This window comes from Penicillium argentinense, assembly GCF_028826775.1.
Source record: "Penicillium argentinense strain IBT 30761 chromosome Unknown utg000005l_segment0_segment0, whole genome shotgun sequence".
NCBI classification, from domain to species: Eukaryota; Fungi; Ascomycota; class Eurotiomycetes; order Eurotiales; family Aspergillaceae; genus Penicillium; species Penicillium argentinense.
Window position 1 is genome coordinate 1,683,223 of NW_026622664.1, and position 12,264 is coordinate 1,695,486.

At 51.0% G+C, this 12,264-nt stretch overlaps 5 protein-coding genes across 5 annotated transcripts; 2 read left to right on the top strand and 3 right to left on the bottom strand.

Moving 5' to 3' along the window:
- Positions 1–829: 829 nt before the first annotated feature.
- Positions 830–3,622, bottom strand: N7532_005420 (protein arginine N-methyltransferase; the record flags this gene model as incomplete). The annotated part of the gene is made up of 4 exons (XM_056617914.1): positions 830–1,138; positions 1,223–2,760; positions 2,827–3,451; positions 3,509–3,622. 4 exons carry the CDS (start codon positions 3,620–3,622, stop codon positions 830–832), a joined length of 2,586 nt encoding a protein of 861 aa, XP_056474073.1.
- Positions 3,623–3,966: 344 nt separating this feature from the next.
- On the top strand, positions 3,967–6,373 carry N7532_005421 (DEAH-box ATP-dependent RNA helicase PRP43; the record flags this gene model as incomplete). Its single annotated transcript, XM_056617915.1, has 3 exons — positions 3,967–4,256; positions 4,325–6,191; positions 6,251–6,373. 3 exons carry the CDS (start codon positions 3,967–3,969, stop codon positions 6,371–6,373), a joined length of 2,280 nt encoding a protein of 759 aa, XP_056474074.1.
- A 440-nt stretch (positions 6,374–6,813) lies between these two features.
- On the bottom strand, positions 6,814–9,171 carry N7532_005422 (uncharacterized protein; the record flags this gene model as incomplete). The annotated part of the gene is made up of 1 exon (XM_056617916.1): positions 6,814–9,171. One exon carries the CDS (start codon positions 9,169–9,171, stop codon positions 6,814–6,816), a length of 2,358 nt encoding a protein of 785 aa, XP_056474075.1.
- A 257-nt stretch (positions 9,172–9,428) lies between these two features.
- Positions 9,429–10,096, top strand: N7532_005423 (nucleobindin SSP120; the record flags this gene model as incomplete). The annotated part of the gene is made up of 2 exons (XM_056617917.1): positions 9,429–9,555; positions 9,612–10,096. 2 exons carry the CDS (start codon positions 9,429–9,431, stop codon positions 10,094–10,096), a joined length of 612 nt encoding a protein of 203 aa, XP_056474076.1.
- Positions 10,097–10,406: 310 nt separating this feature from the next.
- N7532_005424 (tRNA(Phe) (4-demethylwyosine(37)-C(7)) aminocarboxypropyltransferase) lies at positions 10,407–11,756 on the bottom strand (the record flags this gene model as incomplete). The annotated part of the gene is made up of 1 exon (XM_056617918.1): positions 10,407–11,756. The coding sequence occupies one exon, from the start codon at positions 11,754–11,756 to the stop codon at positions 10,407–10,409; it is 1,350 nt and encodes a 449-aa protein (XP_056474077.1).
- Between the last annotated feature and the right edge of the window lie 508 nt (positions 11,757–12,264).

Genomic DNA, 12,264 nt, shown 5'->3' on the forward strand with positions numbered 1-12,264 from the left:
AAACCCTGCCTTCAGGCGTTGTGCTTCTGTAAAATAACGTACTGAGTGAACTTCTTCGGCGTGGTTTTTGAGTGCTACACGTCCACGAAAGGCCAGTCCACAAAAATGTTCTTTACTCTCTGCCATGCACAGGAGTAATATCTGTGCGGTTTGTTCAAATCCGTTATGGCACTTTTAGTGTCTTTCTGTCAATCATTTCTCTGCGGTTCCCTTTGTTCAAAGTGATATTTGAGAACTCTCACTACATCGTCGTCGCTCATTTGTATTATAGGGTTCTGATTTCATTCTGCTATATAAAATGTATCATGGCTCCTTCGGCAGCATCTCCCGTTCCTTCCAACCCTAACTGTCTCCTCAAAGAGGATTGACAAATTCTATCGCTGAGCAGTCTTATGTGTCAACTAGACTTTTCGTAAATAAATGGGTGGCTCTAGAGTGAAAAGCCTTCGGGCTCCAGCAGCTACATCACTGAAGGCCGGGAGTAACCTAGGATGGAAATACGAGATATACTTCCTAGGATTAGAGCCATTTCAACCGGAAGCCGTAAACCTAACTTACAGGCAATTCACAGGTCCGCCGTTTACAGATCACATAGCATGTCATAAGAAAGTGGAGGTTGAGGGTACCCAGCATCTGTGGTCCCAAGTCCCAACAGTCTGTCGACCTTCCACGAGTATCGTATTCATGGGTAAAATGTATCTATTTATCAAGGGTTGCCTGCGGCAAATCTGGGATAAATTTTGTCAGATCCCGGCCCTTCTTTGCCATAACAACAGCAATGAGTCTTCATGGGCTGGACGATTAAACGGTGCAAGCAGCGATTTGAATATCACATGAGACAACCGTCCTTAATGCTTGAGTGAAGGTCACTCATGCCAACTCGCACGCGGCGGTATTCAGTCTTGCTGGTGACACCACTCGGCTTCTTTGTCTGGTTATCCTTGATTTTGAGGCTTTCAACACTGGGTGATCCCGAGCGGGCACCACTCATGGACGGCGCAGCAGGCTTGGTCGCACATTCCGAGGTACGCTCAAGTGCAAAGACTTCAACCATCCACTCGTACCACACCTTGCGGTCGTCGGTCTGACGGTACATGGTGACAACGACCTCGCCATTGTCGGGGACGTTCAGGGGGGTCTATAATCAAGAAAAAGTCAGAATCGGTGGCATGCTGAGAAACTCCAAGCAAAGAGTATTAATAAGCTTGCAGCAAAATCTTACCTTCAATGGGAAATAAATAGGGAACCAACTGATCATACTGGCGCTCTTCTCCTCCATTGTGACAGGGTTGGTCGACAGCTCGACGTCCCCGTAGAGAACAGTTTCGAAGTATCCAGCCAGACCGTGGCAAGCACCTCGGTTCTGGACAGGAAAAGACAAGCGAGTCTGCCGCACGTTGTGCGAATTGGGGATCGTAGACCGGGATGGAGGCTGGGGTGGAATGTTACGATTCGGGTGCGAGAAAGACCAAGCCGGTTGCACAAAGGGCTTTGGAAACTCAGTAGCAGTGACAGGTGCGCTCGACGACGAACGGTTTGCTGTGTTCTGACTTCCGGCGTCACAGCTAATGGTAGTTTCAGTAGTTGAAAGGAAATCGATTGCATGTAGCATAACCACATAAGGAGTTTCCGGGGCCGCCAGGTTGGAGACAGTTTGGTTCATCACATCCGAGTGCAGTTTAGGAGCAGAAACCGGGGTCAAATGAGCTGAGTATGAAGCCGGAATGGAGATCCCATGCACGGGGTTGATGAGATCATTAATTCCATCCAAACACTCCGGGGAAAGCTCGTTGTCTGCGAATGAGCCGAGCAACTCAGACACCACTATGTCAACATGGGTGTACGAGGCTGGCGCGGCGGTGGGATTGGAAAATTTCGTTGCGCTGCCCGGGTCATTCTCGCCCTTCTTAGGCGTGTATAGCAGAGAGTCCTCGATTCCCAGAGACTCTCCTACAGGGTCCTGGTTAGCCTGTTGCCCCACACGTGGTCCCTTCCAGCTCCGCATGTCAGACTGGACCAGCGTTACTTTGCCTCCCCAAGTCGTGTCATTGTGTCGCTGCAGCAGAACAAACGCATTCTGGTTTTTCTCAACTGCCCAAAGGTCGATCTCTACCCCCGCCTCTTCACTGGCCTTAAGTGCCCTAGTCACCAGTGGCCCGCGACCAGCACCCACAACGGCAAGGATTACCTTCCCATCTGGGTGAGATGTAGGCTTTTTTTGGTCGGCCCAGTCCTTCAATGCCTTCGTAATTGCTCGCTCATACCATTCGTACTTGATCGGATCTTTCTCGAAAACTTCGTAAGTGATACTTTCAAGATTCACGGTCAGTGGCTGCAGAGGAGCCTGCAAGTAGTCCTGATAACCCACACCAAAACGCTCGATTGGAGTTCTGGCCGGCTGACGCTGTTGCAAGTTTCGTACATATGAGAGGTGCGGTGTGGGATCGTAATGCTTTTTGGCCGAGCCTGCACCTTGTGCCAAGCTGGGGTACTCAGATCCAGAAAGCTGCGACTTGTTGCCCTCGACATCATCTGCATCCTCGATTCCGGGGATCGGGCCGACGTCACATAGAAGAATCCACGGAACAGTTCGAAGGCGCATCATCTTTGCGATCAAGGATTGATGGGCTCTGGAGAGAACCGGGTAACCCTTTTGGTTCTTCAAAAAGCATGAAGCATCAATTGTCAGCAGATGCACGGGTTCCGAGTGCCATCGCGATTGCACAGTCAGGGAAGGCAATTGTTTTGGCATTGACAGAGCTTGTCATTGATGTTAGCCGACCACAGTCTCGAGGAAGTTACAAAGGATTCCGAGATACCACTTACCTACAAGCAGTCTGGTATGATACTTGGAAGTCTTGCGAATCAGGTCCCATGCATCCCAGGTACCGAACAAATCAGTCTTTGGTGTGAATCCCTCGTCTGGCTGCAGATATTCCTCTCGGGCGAGCGGCGCCAGATCTCCCATGGTATCAACTTCCAGGTCAGGGTTGTCGGTCATTCGGAGCCAGATGTGAAATTGAATGTAGGGTCCGAGGTTGAGGGCCTCTTGGATAGCTCGAGCGTAGTAGACTACACCCTCTGAGTGGAGACCCCCATGGTGCAATTTAGGGCCAGGCACCAGTAGATATCCGATGCCACAAAAAGCAGCATACGCGACCTCCAGTAGAAGGACTTGCCGGGACAGGTCAGCGATCAACGGATCTGGAGAGCACAGGTCAATCCAGCTACTGGTTACACCGACAATCTGGCTCGTAGCATCATTGGGAGTCAGATGCGAGTCCAGTTTAGACAATGGTGGCACAGTTAGAAAATGGCCGTTCTGCGAGGAGGCCATCGTCCCAACGTTGTCATATGAGGGCGAATGCAGATTGGATAGAAATGAAGACAGCAATCCCAAGACCCGAGAATGGAAATGAGGTGTCGTGATAGGCACCGTCAACATATCATACTAATATTTCTTTGTAAATGGTGGGGGCTTGACAGATACATCGGGGAGACCACTTACATTGGCCTCGTGGACCTTCATGATCATCTGCGGGGTCACCGCTGTGAATCGATTGTGTTCATGGTGGCCGATGCAAAAGGCTGGGCCTGGATCGTCGGACGCATAGCCTTCCATATTGACCGAAGCTACCTTAGCTATGATCAAGTGGGGGATTTGATGAGCACTGGTCGAGGCAGACGACGGTGGCAGAGTAAAGCAAAGGGGGCCAAGCCCGCCAAGGACAGATTTTCAAGGGCAAGCAGGGCACAGGACAGGTATTCGCGCGCAATGAGAGCCCGAAATGCGCCAGGTAGCCCCTGCGTGAATCAACCGCGTCCTTCGATCCCTTTGTGGGGACCGGCAGAATAATCCGGGCGGTGGCTGCGATACGGCGATCGCCGCGCGACTTGCCTATCCGAGTTTTTTATCAGGACCGAGTTTTGCACTCTTCACCTCTCGACTTCCAGAGCATCATCACGATGGTTGATCGCCACTCAGACCCGGAGAACGGCTCGCGAGCAAAGCGCCAGAAGATGGACGCCGGGGACCCCAAGGATAACCCGTACTTGGCTCACATGTACGAGGACGCCAACAGCAACAGCGCTGGCTCGAGCTCGAGCCTGGGCAAGCTCAAGCGCCATCAGACCACCGCGGCCCTGGCCAGACAGGTCGAGGATGGCGACGTGAATCCGTTCAGCGGCCAGCGCTTCTCCAGCAAATACTTCTCGATCCTGAAGGGTCGCCGCGATCTGCCCGTGCATGCGCAGCGGTAAGTTCCAGCGCCAATGCGATTCCTAAAAGAAGTTGCCCTGACCAAAGTTCGTTATTTTGTTTCAGTGATGAATTCCTCCGCCTCTACCAGCAATCGCAAATCCTGGTCTTTGTTGGTGAAACCGGTTCCGGAAAGACCACTCAGATCCCTCAGTTCGTCCTTTTCGATGACCTCCCCCAGACTCAGCGCAAGATGATTGCCTGTACCCAGCCTCGTCGTGTGGCCGCCATGTCCGTTGCTCAGCGTGTGGCCGAAGAAATGGACGTCAAACTCGGTGATGAGGTCGGGTACAGCATTCGTTTCGAAGACAAGACTAGCCCAAAGACCATCCTGAAGTACATGACCGACGGTATGCTCTTGCGAGAGGCCATGAACGACCACAACCTGTCGCGCTACAGCACAATCATGCTTGATGAGGCTCACGAAAGAACAATGGCTACCGATGTTCTGATGGGTCTTCTGAAGGAGGTTGTACAGCGCCGCCCTGATCTGAAGATCATCATCATGTCTGCCACTCTTGATGCGGAAAAGTTCCAGCGGTACTTCAACGATGCGCCACTTCTATCCGTTCCGGGACGAACTTACCCGGTCACGATTTACTACACCCCCGAGCCTGAACAGGACTACGTCGAAGCCGCCATTCGCACTGTTTTGCAAATCCATGCCACTGAAGACGAGGGAGACGTCTTGTTGTTCTTGACTGGTGAAGAGGAGATCGAGGATGCCGCCCGCAAGATCTCGATGGAGGCTGATGAGATGATCCGAGAGGCTGATGCCGGTCCCATCACGGTGTACCCGCTTTATGGTAGTCTTCCTCCTCACATGCAACAGCGCATTTTCGAACCTGCGCCTCCAGCTCGTCGCCCTGGCGGCCGCCCCGGAAGAAAGGTCATCATTTCTACCAACATCGCGGAAACATCGCTTACCATTGATGGAATCGTGTACGTGGTCGATCCCGGATTCTCCAAGCAGAAGATCTACAACCCCCGTATCCGTGTCGAATCTCTTCTGGTTTCTCCCATTTCCAAGGCCTCCGCGAAGCAGAGAGCCGGTCGTGCTGGTCGTACCCGCTCTGGAAAGTGCTTTCGGCTTTACACCGAAGAAGCCTACGAGAAGGAATTGATCGCGTCAACTTATCCCGAGATTCTCCGGTCCAACTTGTCGTCAACGGTGCTTGAGTTGAAGAAGCTTGGAGTTAATGACCTGGTTCACTTCGACCTGATGGACCCGCCTGCACCAGAGACCCTCATGAGAGCGCTGGAGGAACTCAACTACCTGGCTTGCCTGGACGATGATGGTGAGCTCACTGCGCTCGGCCGTCTTGCGTCCGACTTCCCTCTGGATCCGGCTCTTGCGGTCATGCTCATCAGCTCCCCTGAGTTCTACTGCTCCAACGAAATTCTCTCCATTACTGCTCTACTCTCCGTTCCCCAAGTGTTCGTTCGGCCCGCTGCTCAGCGAAAGCGCGCCGATGAGATGAAGGATCTCTTCGCTCACGAGCACGGCGACCATTTGACTCTATTGAACGTCTACCACGCCTTCAAGGGCCCCGAGGCTCAGCGAAACCCGAAGCAATGGTGCCACGACCACTTCCTTTCACTCCGTTCCCTCCAATCCGCCGACAATGTCCGCATGCAACTGCTGCGCATCATGGAGCGCGAAGAACTAGAGATGATCTCCACCCCTTTCGATGACAAGAAGTACTATGAGAACATTCGTCGTGCTCTGTGCGCTGGCTTCTTCATGCAAGTCGCCAAGAAGGATGCTAAGGGGAAGAGCGTCTACACTACTATCAAGGATAATCAAAGTGTGCTCCTGCACCCTTCCACGGTCCTGGCCCACGATGCGGAATGGGTCTTGTACAACGAATTTGTCCTGACTACCAAGAACTACATCCGCACAGTGGTTGCCATCAAACCCGAGTGGCTTTTGGTGAGTTCAAGTCCCCCTTTTTTGTGTTTACTACCGTCCACTTTCTAACGTTGCATTAGGACATCGCCCCTACGTACTATGACCTCAACTCATTCGCGAAGGGCGACATCCGCTCCTCCCTTATGCGTGCCGCCGAGCGACTCGCTCGCAAGGAGAAGATGCGCGCCGATAAGCACTACTAGATGGCTATCCTTTCAAATTGGTCAGGCGTTCATATATCGGTCATGTTCTAGATTCCCATCTTTTCCAATTTCGTGGTGCTAGCTATACATAGTCCTCGAATACAAGGTCCACTGTCAATTCGTTTTCTGTGGCGGATATTCTCATAGATTTAGACAAATCTTCCTTTCCGTCCGTCGCTGATTCCCAGCGAGTCTAATAGACCTACCCTCTAGAATGGATCTTTTGCAGGTTAGGGATCATGTGATATCTATCTATTGGTATTGTATTCTCTTCGCAACGAACGAAGGAGTAAAGTAGTGTAATATACAATTGTACCGGTAAAAACAAGATCCCCAATCAAAACGCCATAATGAGACCCGTCTAGGATCCAAGGTATACGTACATAATGTTCCAAAGTCAGACTTTCAACTCTGGTTAGCATCAATTCAGACAGGTTGATCTATCCTGTGCCAGAAGTGGCAGTCAGCGGGCCATGAGCAGATCGGGGCCCTGAGTTCCCAGCCGCAGTTTGTTTTGAATTCGATACAGACACTGTATGTTGGTCTTGCACTCGTGGGTTCGAAAGTGGCTGAATAGGAGGCTCATCTGTTTCCTCAACCGGAGTAGATTTCCGCTCAAACTTGATGCTCATGTGGGGGTCGTCGTAATCAATGGGTGAATATTCGTAAGCCTTCCACCTCCGCACGCTTGGCTTGTCCAGGGAGACCTCGTCATACAATCTTTCATCCTTGAAAGATGATTCGATGTGATGTTCACGGAGTTGGAAAACAAGCTGTCTGAGCTGGGCCATTTCGATCTTCATTGCGCTGAGCTCTTCCGCTTGTGTGTTGTGTAGTTGTGCTTCTTCCTGTGAGGGATCGCTCTCTGGGGGTGGACTCGGAGCTGACTTTGATGTTGCTCTCCCGGTTGTAGTTTGCGTTGATATGCCCGCGAGTGACGCGTTCATGGCATGATGGCTATACTGGGCAGAGAGGCGCTCATATTGGTGAGAACTAATGCCGCTGTCCGATTCTTCCAGCTTTTTCAAGTGTTCGCCAAATATGATTGCAAAGTCGTAGCACTTCTGCCATAGAGGGCGATTTATGTTCTCAATCGGTGTTGTTTCAGCAGCCCTTTTCCACCGTTCACCTGCCCTGTCGACGATGGGGAAGATGTCGTGTTGGTTCAAAGGAATCGATGGATCGAAGCCGCTGTGCACAGCAGCATCAATCAAAACTTGCGAAACATCTTGGCGGTTGCAGGAGTCGCATAGCTGGACCATCCTAGTGAGAATGCGGGGGACGTGGGTTTCAGCGGGGCTCGTTGAGGCGACAAGATATGTGATAGCTCTCCGAAGCACGGTGAGTCCCTTGTTCCAGTCCTGCCTGATACTGCAGAATCGAAGGTAGGCCGCTAAGGTAACAAAACTGTCGAAGAAACCAGCTTTACGTGCCGCTTGGAGAAACGCATCGGCCCGATCCGGTTGATCAAACCGCAAAGAAGCTACAATCAACTCGACATAAAGAATCGGATTGTTGCTGTCCAGAGGTGGGACAACCAATTCCAGTCCATTCATGGTCATGATCCGCCAAGTGCCAAGGTTTCCGATATTGATCGGCCAGCCTCGTCCGCTCAGCATGCGAAGGAACTGGTCAAAGTCCCTAAGATTCTTAGTCTTGCGGTAAAAGGCGAAGATAGTGATGATGAGTGATGTGCTGAAATAGAAAAAGTTGGGGATAATCGTTCGCAAGAGCAGTTCGTTCAGATCATTTTGACGAGTGCGAGCGAAGGCGCCGATCATGGCACGGAACGCGTCGGTGCGGTCTGGTTCTACCGATTCCATGATGTTTCCAGATATCCTCAGTAGCAGCTCTTGCAGGGACATCTGCTTTCTCTCGTACAACTGAATATCATCTTGAAGCTCAAGGTCAAGCTGGTCGCGTAATCTTGAGGCTTTCTTGTTGTACGAACCGCGTTTGCTCAACCCCTGGACCAGATCATCGAAATTCGCCTCTCTGTTGGTCCTCAAATGACTGATTCGGTTGCGAATGGCGTTTAGCTCGCCCAAAAGCCTGTCCACGTTGATCTTAGGGATTTCCAGGTCGGCCTCGTAATTCATTTTGACGCCAGAGTACCGATGAGCGATAGCCGGTCTCAAAAGAAGGCGGATTGCAAATTGCTTCAAAGCAAGCTTTTGAATGGCCTTCACACGAAGGGGCTCTTTGTCCATCCAAGAGGGGAATGCCTCAGATTGCTCCATGTCGAGATGTTCTTCTTCCAGGTTGTAGGTATTTTCTTCATCCAGCCATTTCTCTTCTATCTCCTCGTGCTCCTCTGTATTGACGGTATCGGCAGCGTTGGTCTTCGTGGTAGTAGCATTGGAAAGAGGGTGTGCGGTATGGAAGGACCTTGTTGGCGGGGAGAAGGTGACTCGTTGCTCCGAAGCGGGCACAAAATTGGAGGCAGCACCAAACCCTCTTGTCCGCAACAATCGATTGACTCCTCGCGTCTTCCTTCGTCTTTGTAAAGACTCAATCATGCGTTGCTCCTCGTCCACCAGCACGTCCACCTCGGCCTTGACAGCCGCGATCTTTTCCTCCCAATCATTCCGTCGTTGAGATTTCGCCCTCGCGTCAGCGAGAGCGGCGGCGGCGAAGATACTCGTGTACAGCGCGGTCACGGAATTACCTATGCGAAGACGTTTCTTGCTGGCAGCGCCTGCCGATCGCGAAGCGACTCCGTTCGCAGTCGTGCTCAAACACGAAACGCAACGGCAGGACGTCTGCGACAAAGCGGCGCGGGACCACAAACTTTGCATTATCAGAGCATCTCTGTCAGGGCTCTGAGGGCCAATGAAGGAAATGAAACAATTGGACTCCCCGTGGAGTCCGATATCGATATGGGGTGATGCTTGAATTTGCCAACTGCGGATCGAGAAATTCCGGCGGCCAAAACTAACATATGCAAACAGTGCAAACAAGCTGGGACCCTGCTGCATCTCCTGGGGTTCTTTGCGGTTGACGATCCTCTTGCTCTTGTTGTCATCTCCGAAATCTCCATTTCTTTCACACAATCATGGTCGCCCGCTTGGTTTGCTTTGTCGCTGGAGTGCTCGCCCTGAGCAGCGGTCTTGCCAGCGCCCATGGCTCCCATTCCAATGACCAGCCTCAATCTGATGACTGGGCCACGAGACACATGATGGGTAAGTCGGATTCTCCCACTCAATGGGTATGAAATAAACGCTTATGCCCAATTCAGAGGAACACCACATCGAGGGCTTCGATGCACCCTCATTTTTCACGCTTCACGATTACGACTCCTCGGGCGCATGGACGACAGACGAAGTGCGCAAGACATACGGTCTTGATGATGAATCCAATAAAGACGTGAGCGAGTCGCGCAAGGAAGCTGCTGTGCGCACAGTCTTCGACCTTTATGATCCGGGCAACACGGGCTCTATTACTCGCGATGCCTGGTTGCAGGCGTTCGCTGCAGGCAAGCGATTGCCCGACCTCGGCTTCGGACCTGGACACCACGGCGATATGGAGTATGAGTACGAGATTCACCACTTCGAAAAATACCACGGCGACGATACCAAGGAGGAGGACCTGAACCACCCCGAGGACATTGAGCACTTCCGGCGACACGATGAGGAGGAGCTTGCTCAGATTCGACTGGAGAAACTGGAGCGAATGGAAGTTGTCGAGGCCAACGTCCCCTCCAAGTTCCGTCGTAACTTCTAGATTTTTGCACTGGGGATTTTTTTTTAATCTATTCTATGTAAATAGGCACTTACATACATGGTTTGGGTGAGGTGTTATGTCTGATAGCCATACCCGTTGATTCTAATGACATGATCCGGCGAGCCTTTTCTGGCTATGACTAGATGAGAGACGATGTCTTTCAGATCCACGAACCTTTCGCACGGTAAGAATTGAATTCTTGTATTGAGAGGCCTAGTTTCTCATGTGCCTCTGGGGCCTTGGGGTATCTAGTTGTTTTCTTTCCACTGCTGGCCAAATATTTCATCAAGACAATGCCCAACTCATTGGCTTATGTGTGAGCGCCTTGGGGAGGTGACACTCGGATATCGAAAACGCAATGCATGACGCCAGGGGCATATGTCTTGACATGCTCAATGTGGCAACAGTCGACGAAAGGACTCCCCGGGATTCCACATTCGCTGTAGACTGACTTTCGTAGTTCTGTCATCTGATTTATGATTCCTTCTTTCATCTGTTCTGTCCTTCTCACATCCACGTTCTCATGGACATGGATCCAACCACCTCGCTGATAATCAAGAATTTTGCAGGCGTTATTCCAAGATGGTTGCGATGATGGCAGAAGACCAAGGTTGACATGACGAACAGGGTTCCATATCTTCTGTGCCTCCATGACTTGCTGAATCTGGGCAAGGATATCGGCTGCAAACCTGTTATCCCCGTGAAATATTACAACACGGTCCTGGGCTGAAAGACTATCCACGAGGTGTTCAATGGTTGTGTCCAGCTTGCCATCCTCGAGAACGCGAACAATTCGGCAACCCCATCGATTTGCTTCGCATCCTCGGCGTAGACCTTCAACAGACCAGCCATTCAGCTCCCAGCCCCACACACGCTTGACACCTCGTTTGAGATATGAGAAGACAAAATACCCGATTCCGGCATACATGTCTACCACGGCAATATCAGAGGACTTCCGGCCCTCGAGAGATTGCTCATCCAGGCCGACAAACGTGCCTTGGGATGGGCCCTCTCCTAGGATCCTTGCCTTCTCTTTAACATTTCCTCGCGAAAACATTGTATGCAGTGGGGCCCAGAACTGTTTAATGCCATGGTTTTGCACGGTTTGTACCCAAAATGCACGCTCCAGGTCTGCTTGGCTGGGTTGTCCATTCTCCTCCCCTGTGGGAGCGCATAAGCTACCAAAATCGCCATGCAGTGGAATCAGGCCAGTAGGACTCCGCATCCGATTCTCCTGGCCCTGCGTTGACAGGGCAATAGGCGCATTTACTGCGACATGAGTTACATCAAAGCGGTGGAAAGTTTTCGCTATCGAGTCATATAATGATGATTTTTGCTCCGGTGATAGGGCGGCACAGAATGACCCCCATTCTGGAGGCGCATTGAATGCATTTGCCGGAAGTAGAAGAAGCGGTTCATATACCGTGAATCGCTTCGGGAGAGATTTCGTGATCGTTTCCGTGGGAATTGCAAGTTCACGGAGGAGTGATTGTGACGATGGGATACTCAAGAAATCCCTAATTCCCACTTGCAGTGCGTGGGTATTATTTGCGGGTTTCCGAGGGCGTTTGGGTCGGTCATGGTCCGAATTTTGCTCGGAGCGACCATCATTGGAGCACTTTGGTTTGATTGTTGCCTTCGAATTCATTTCAAATATCATTAGGCACTCGTCGGGCTGTGTGTCGGGGGTGGGTTCGCTGGCGCATTGACTGATGTTTGAGTCGTCGTCGTTGGATGAAGCAATTGTGCAAATAGTCACCTTTCTCGTGCGCCACCTTCTGTTCAAATCTCGTGATTTATGATTAGTTCACTGGTCGTTCAACAGGTGTAGTCGTAAGCTCTATATGATTCTCTTAGTCGCGAACTGTCAATGCAAAGTTGATGTGAGATCCTGGTCGCGGGTGTCGGCACGTGACTGGACCGTATCCACACCCAAGCATTATCTCGATCAGAGAAAAGGAGACAAAATAGAAGCACGTAGGTCAATTATTCTTGTCTTGGATAATTCATTTCACTGTATCCATTTATGAAATTCCTGTATATCGAATGGTGCGGATTATGGATCTTCTGCTCCATAGTTAGTCCGAACATATATATTTGCATCGGATTTTGTGGATTGTCAATGCGTAGGAAAGACAAAAGAAAGATTTGCAAGCAAAATTTAGCAA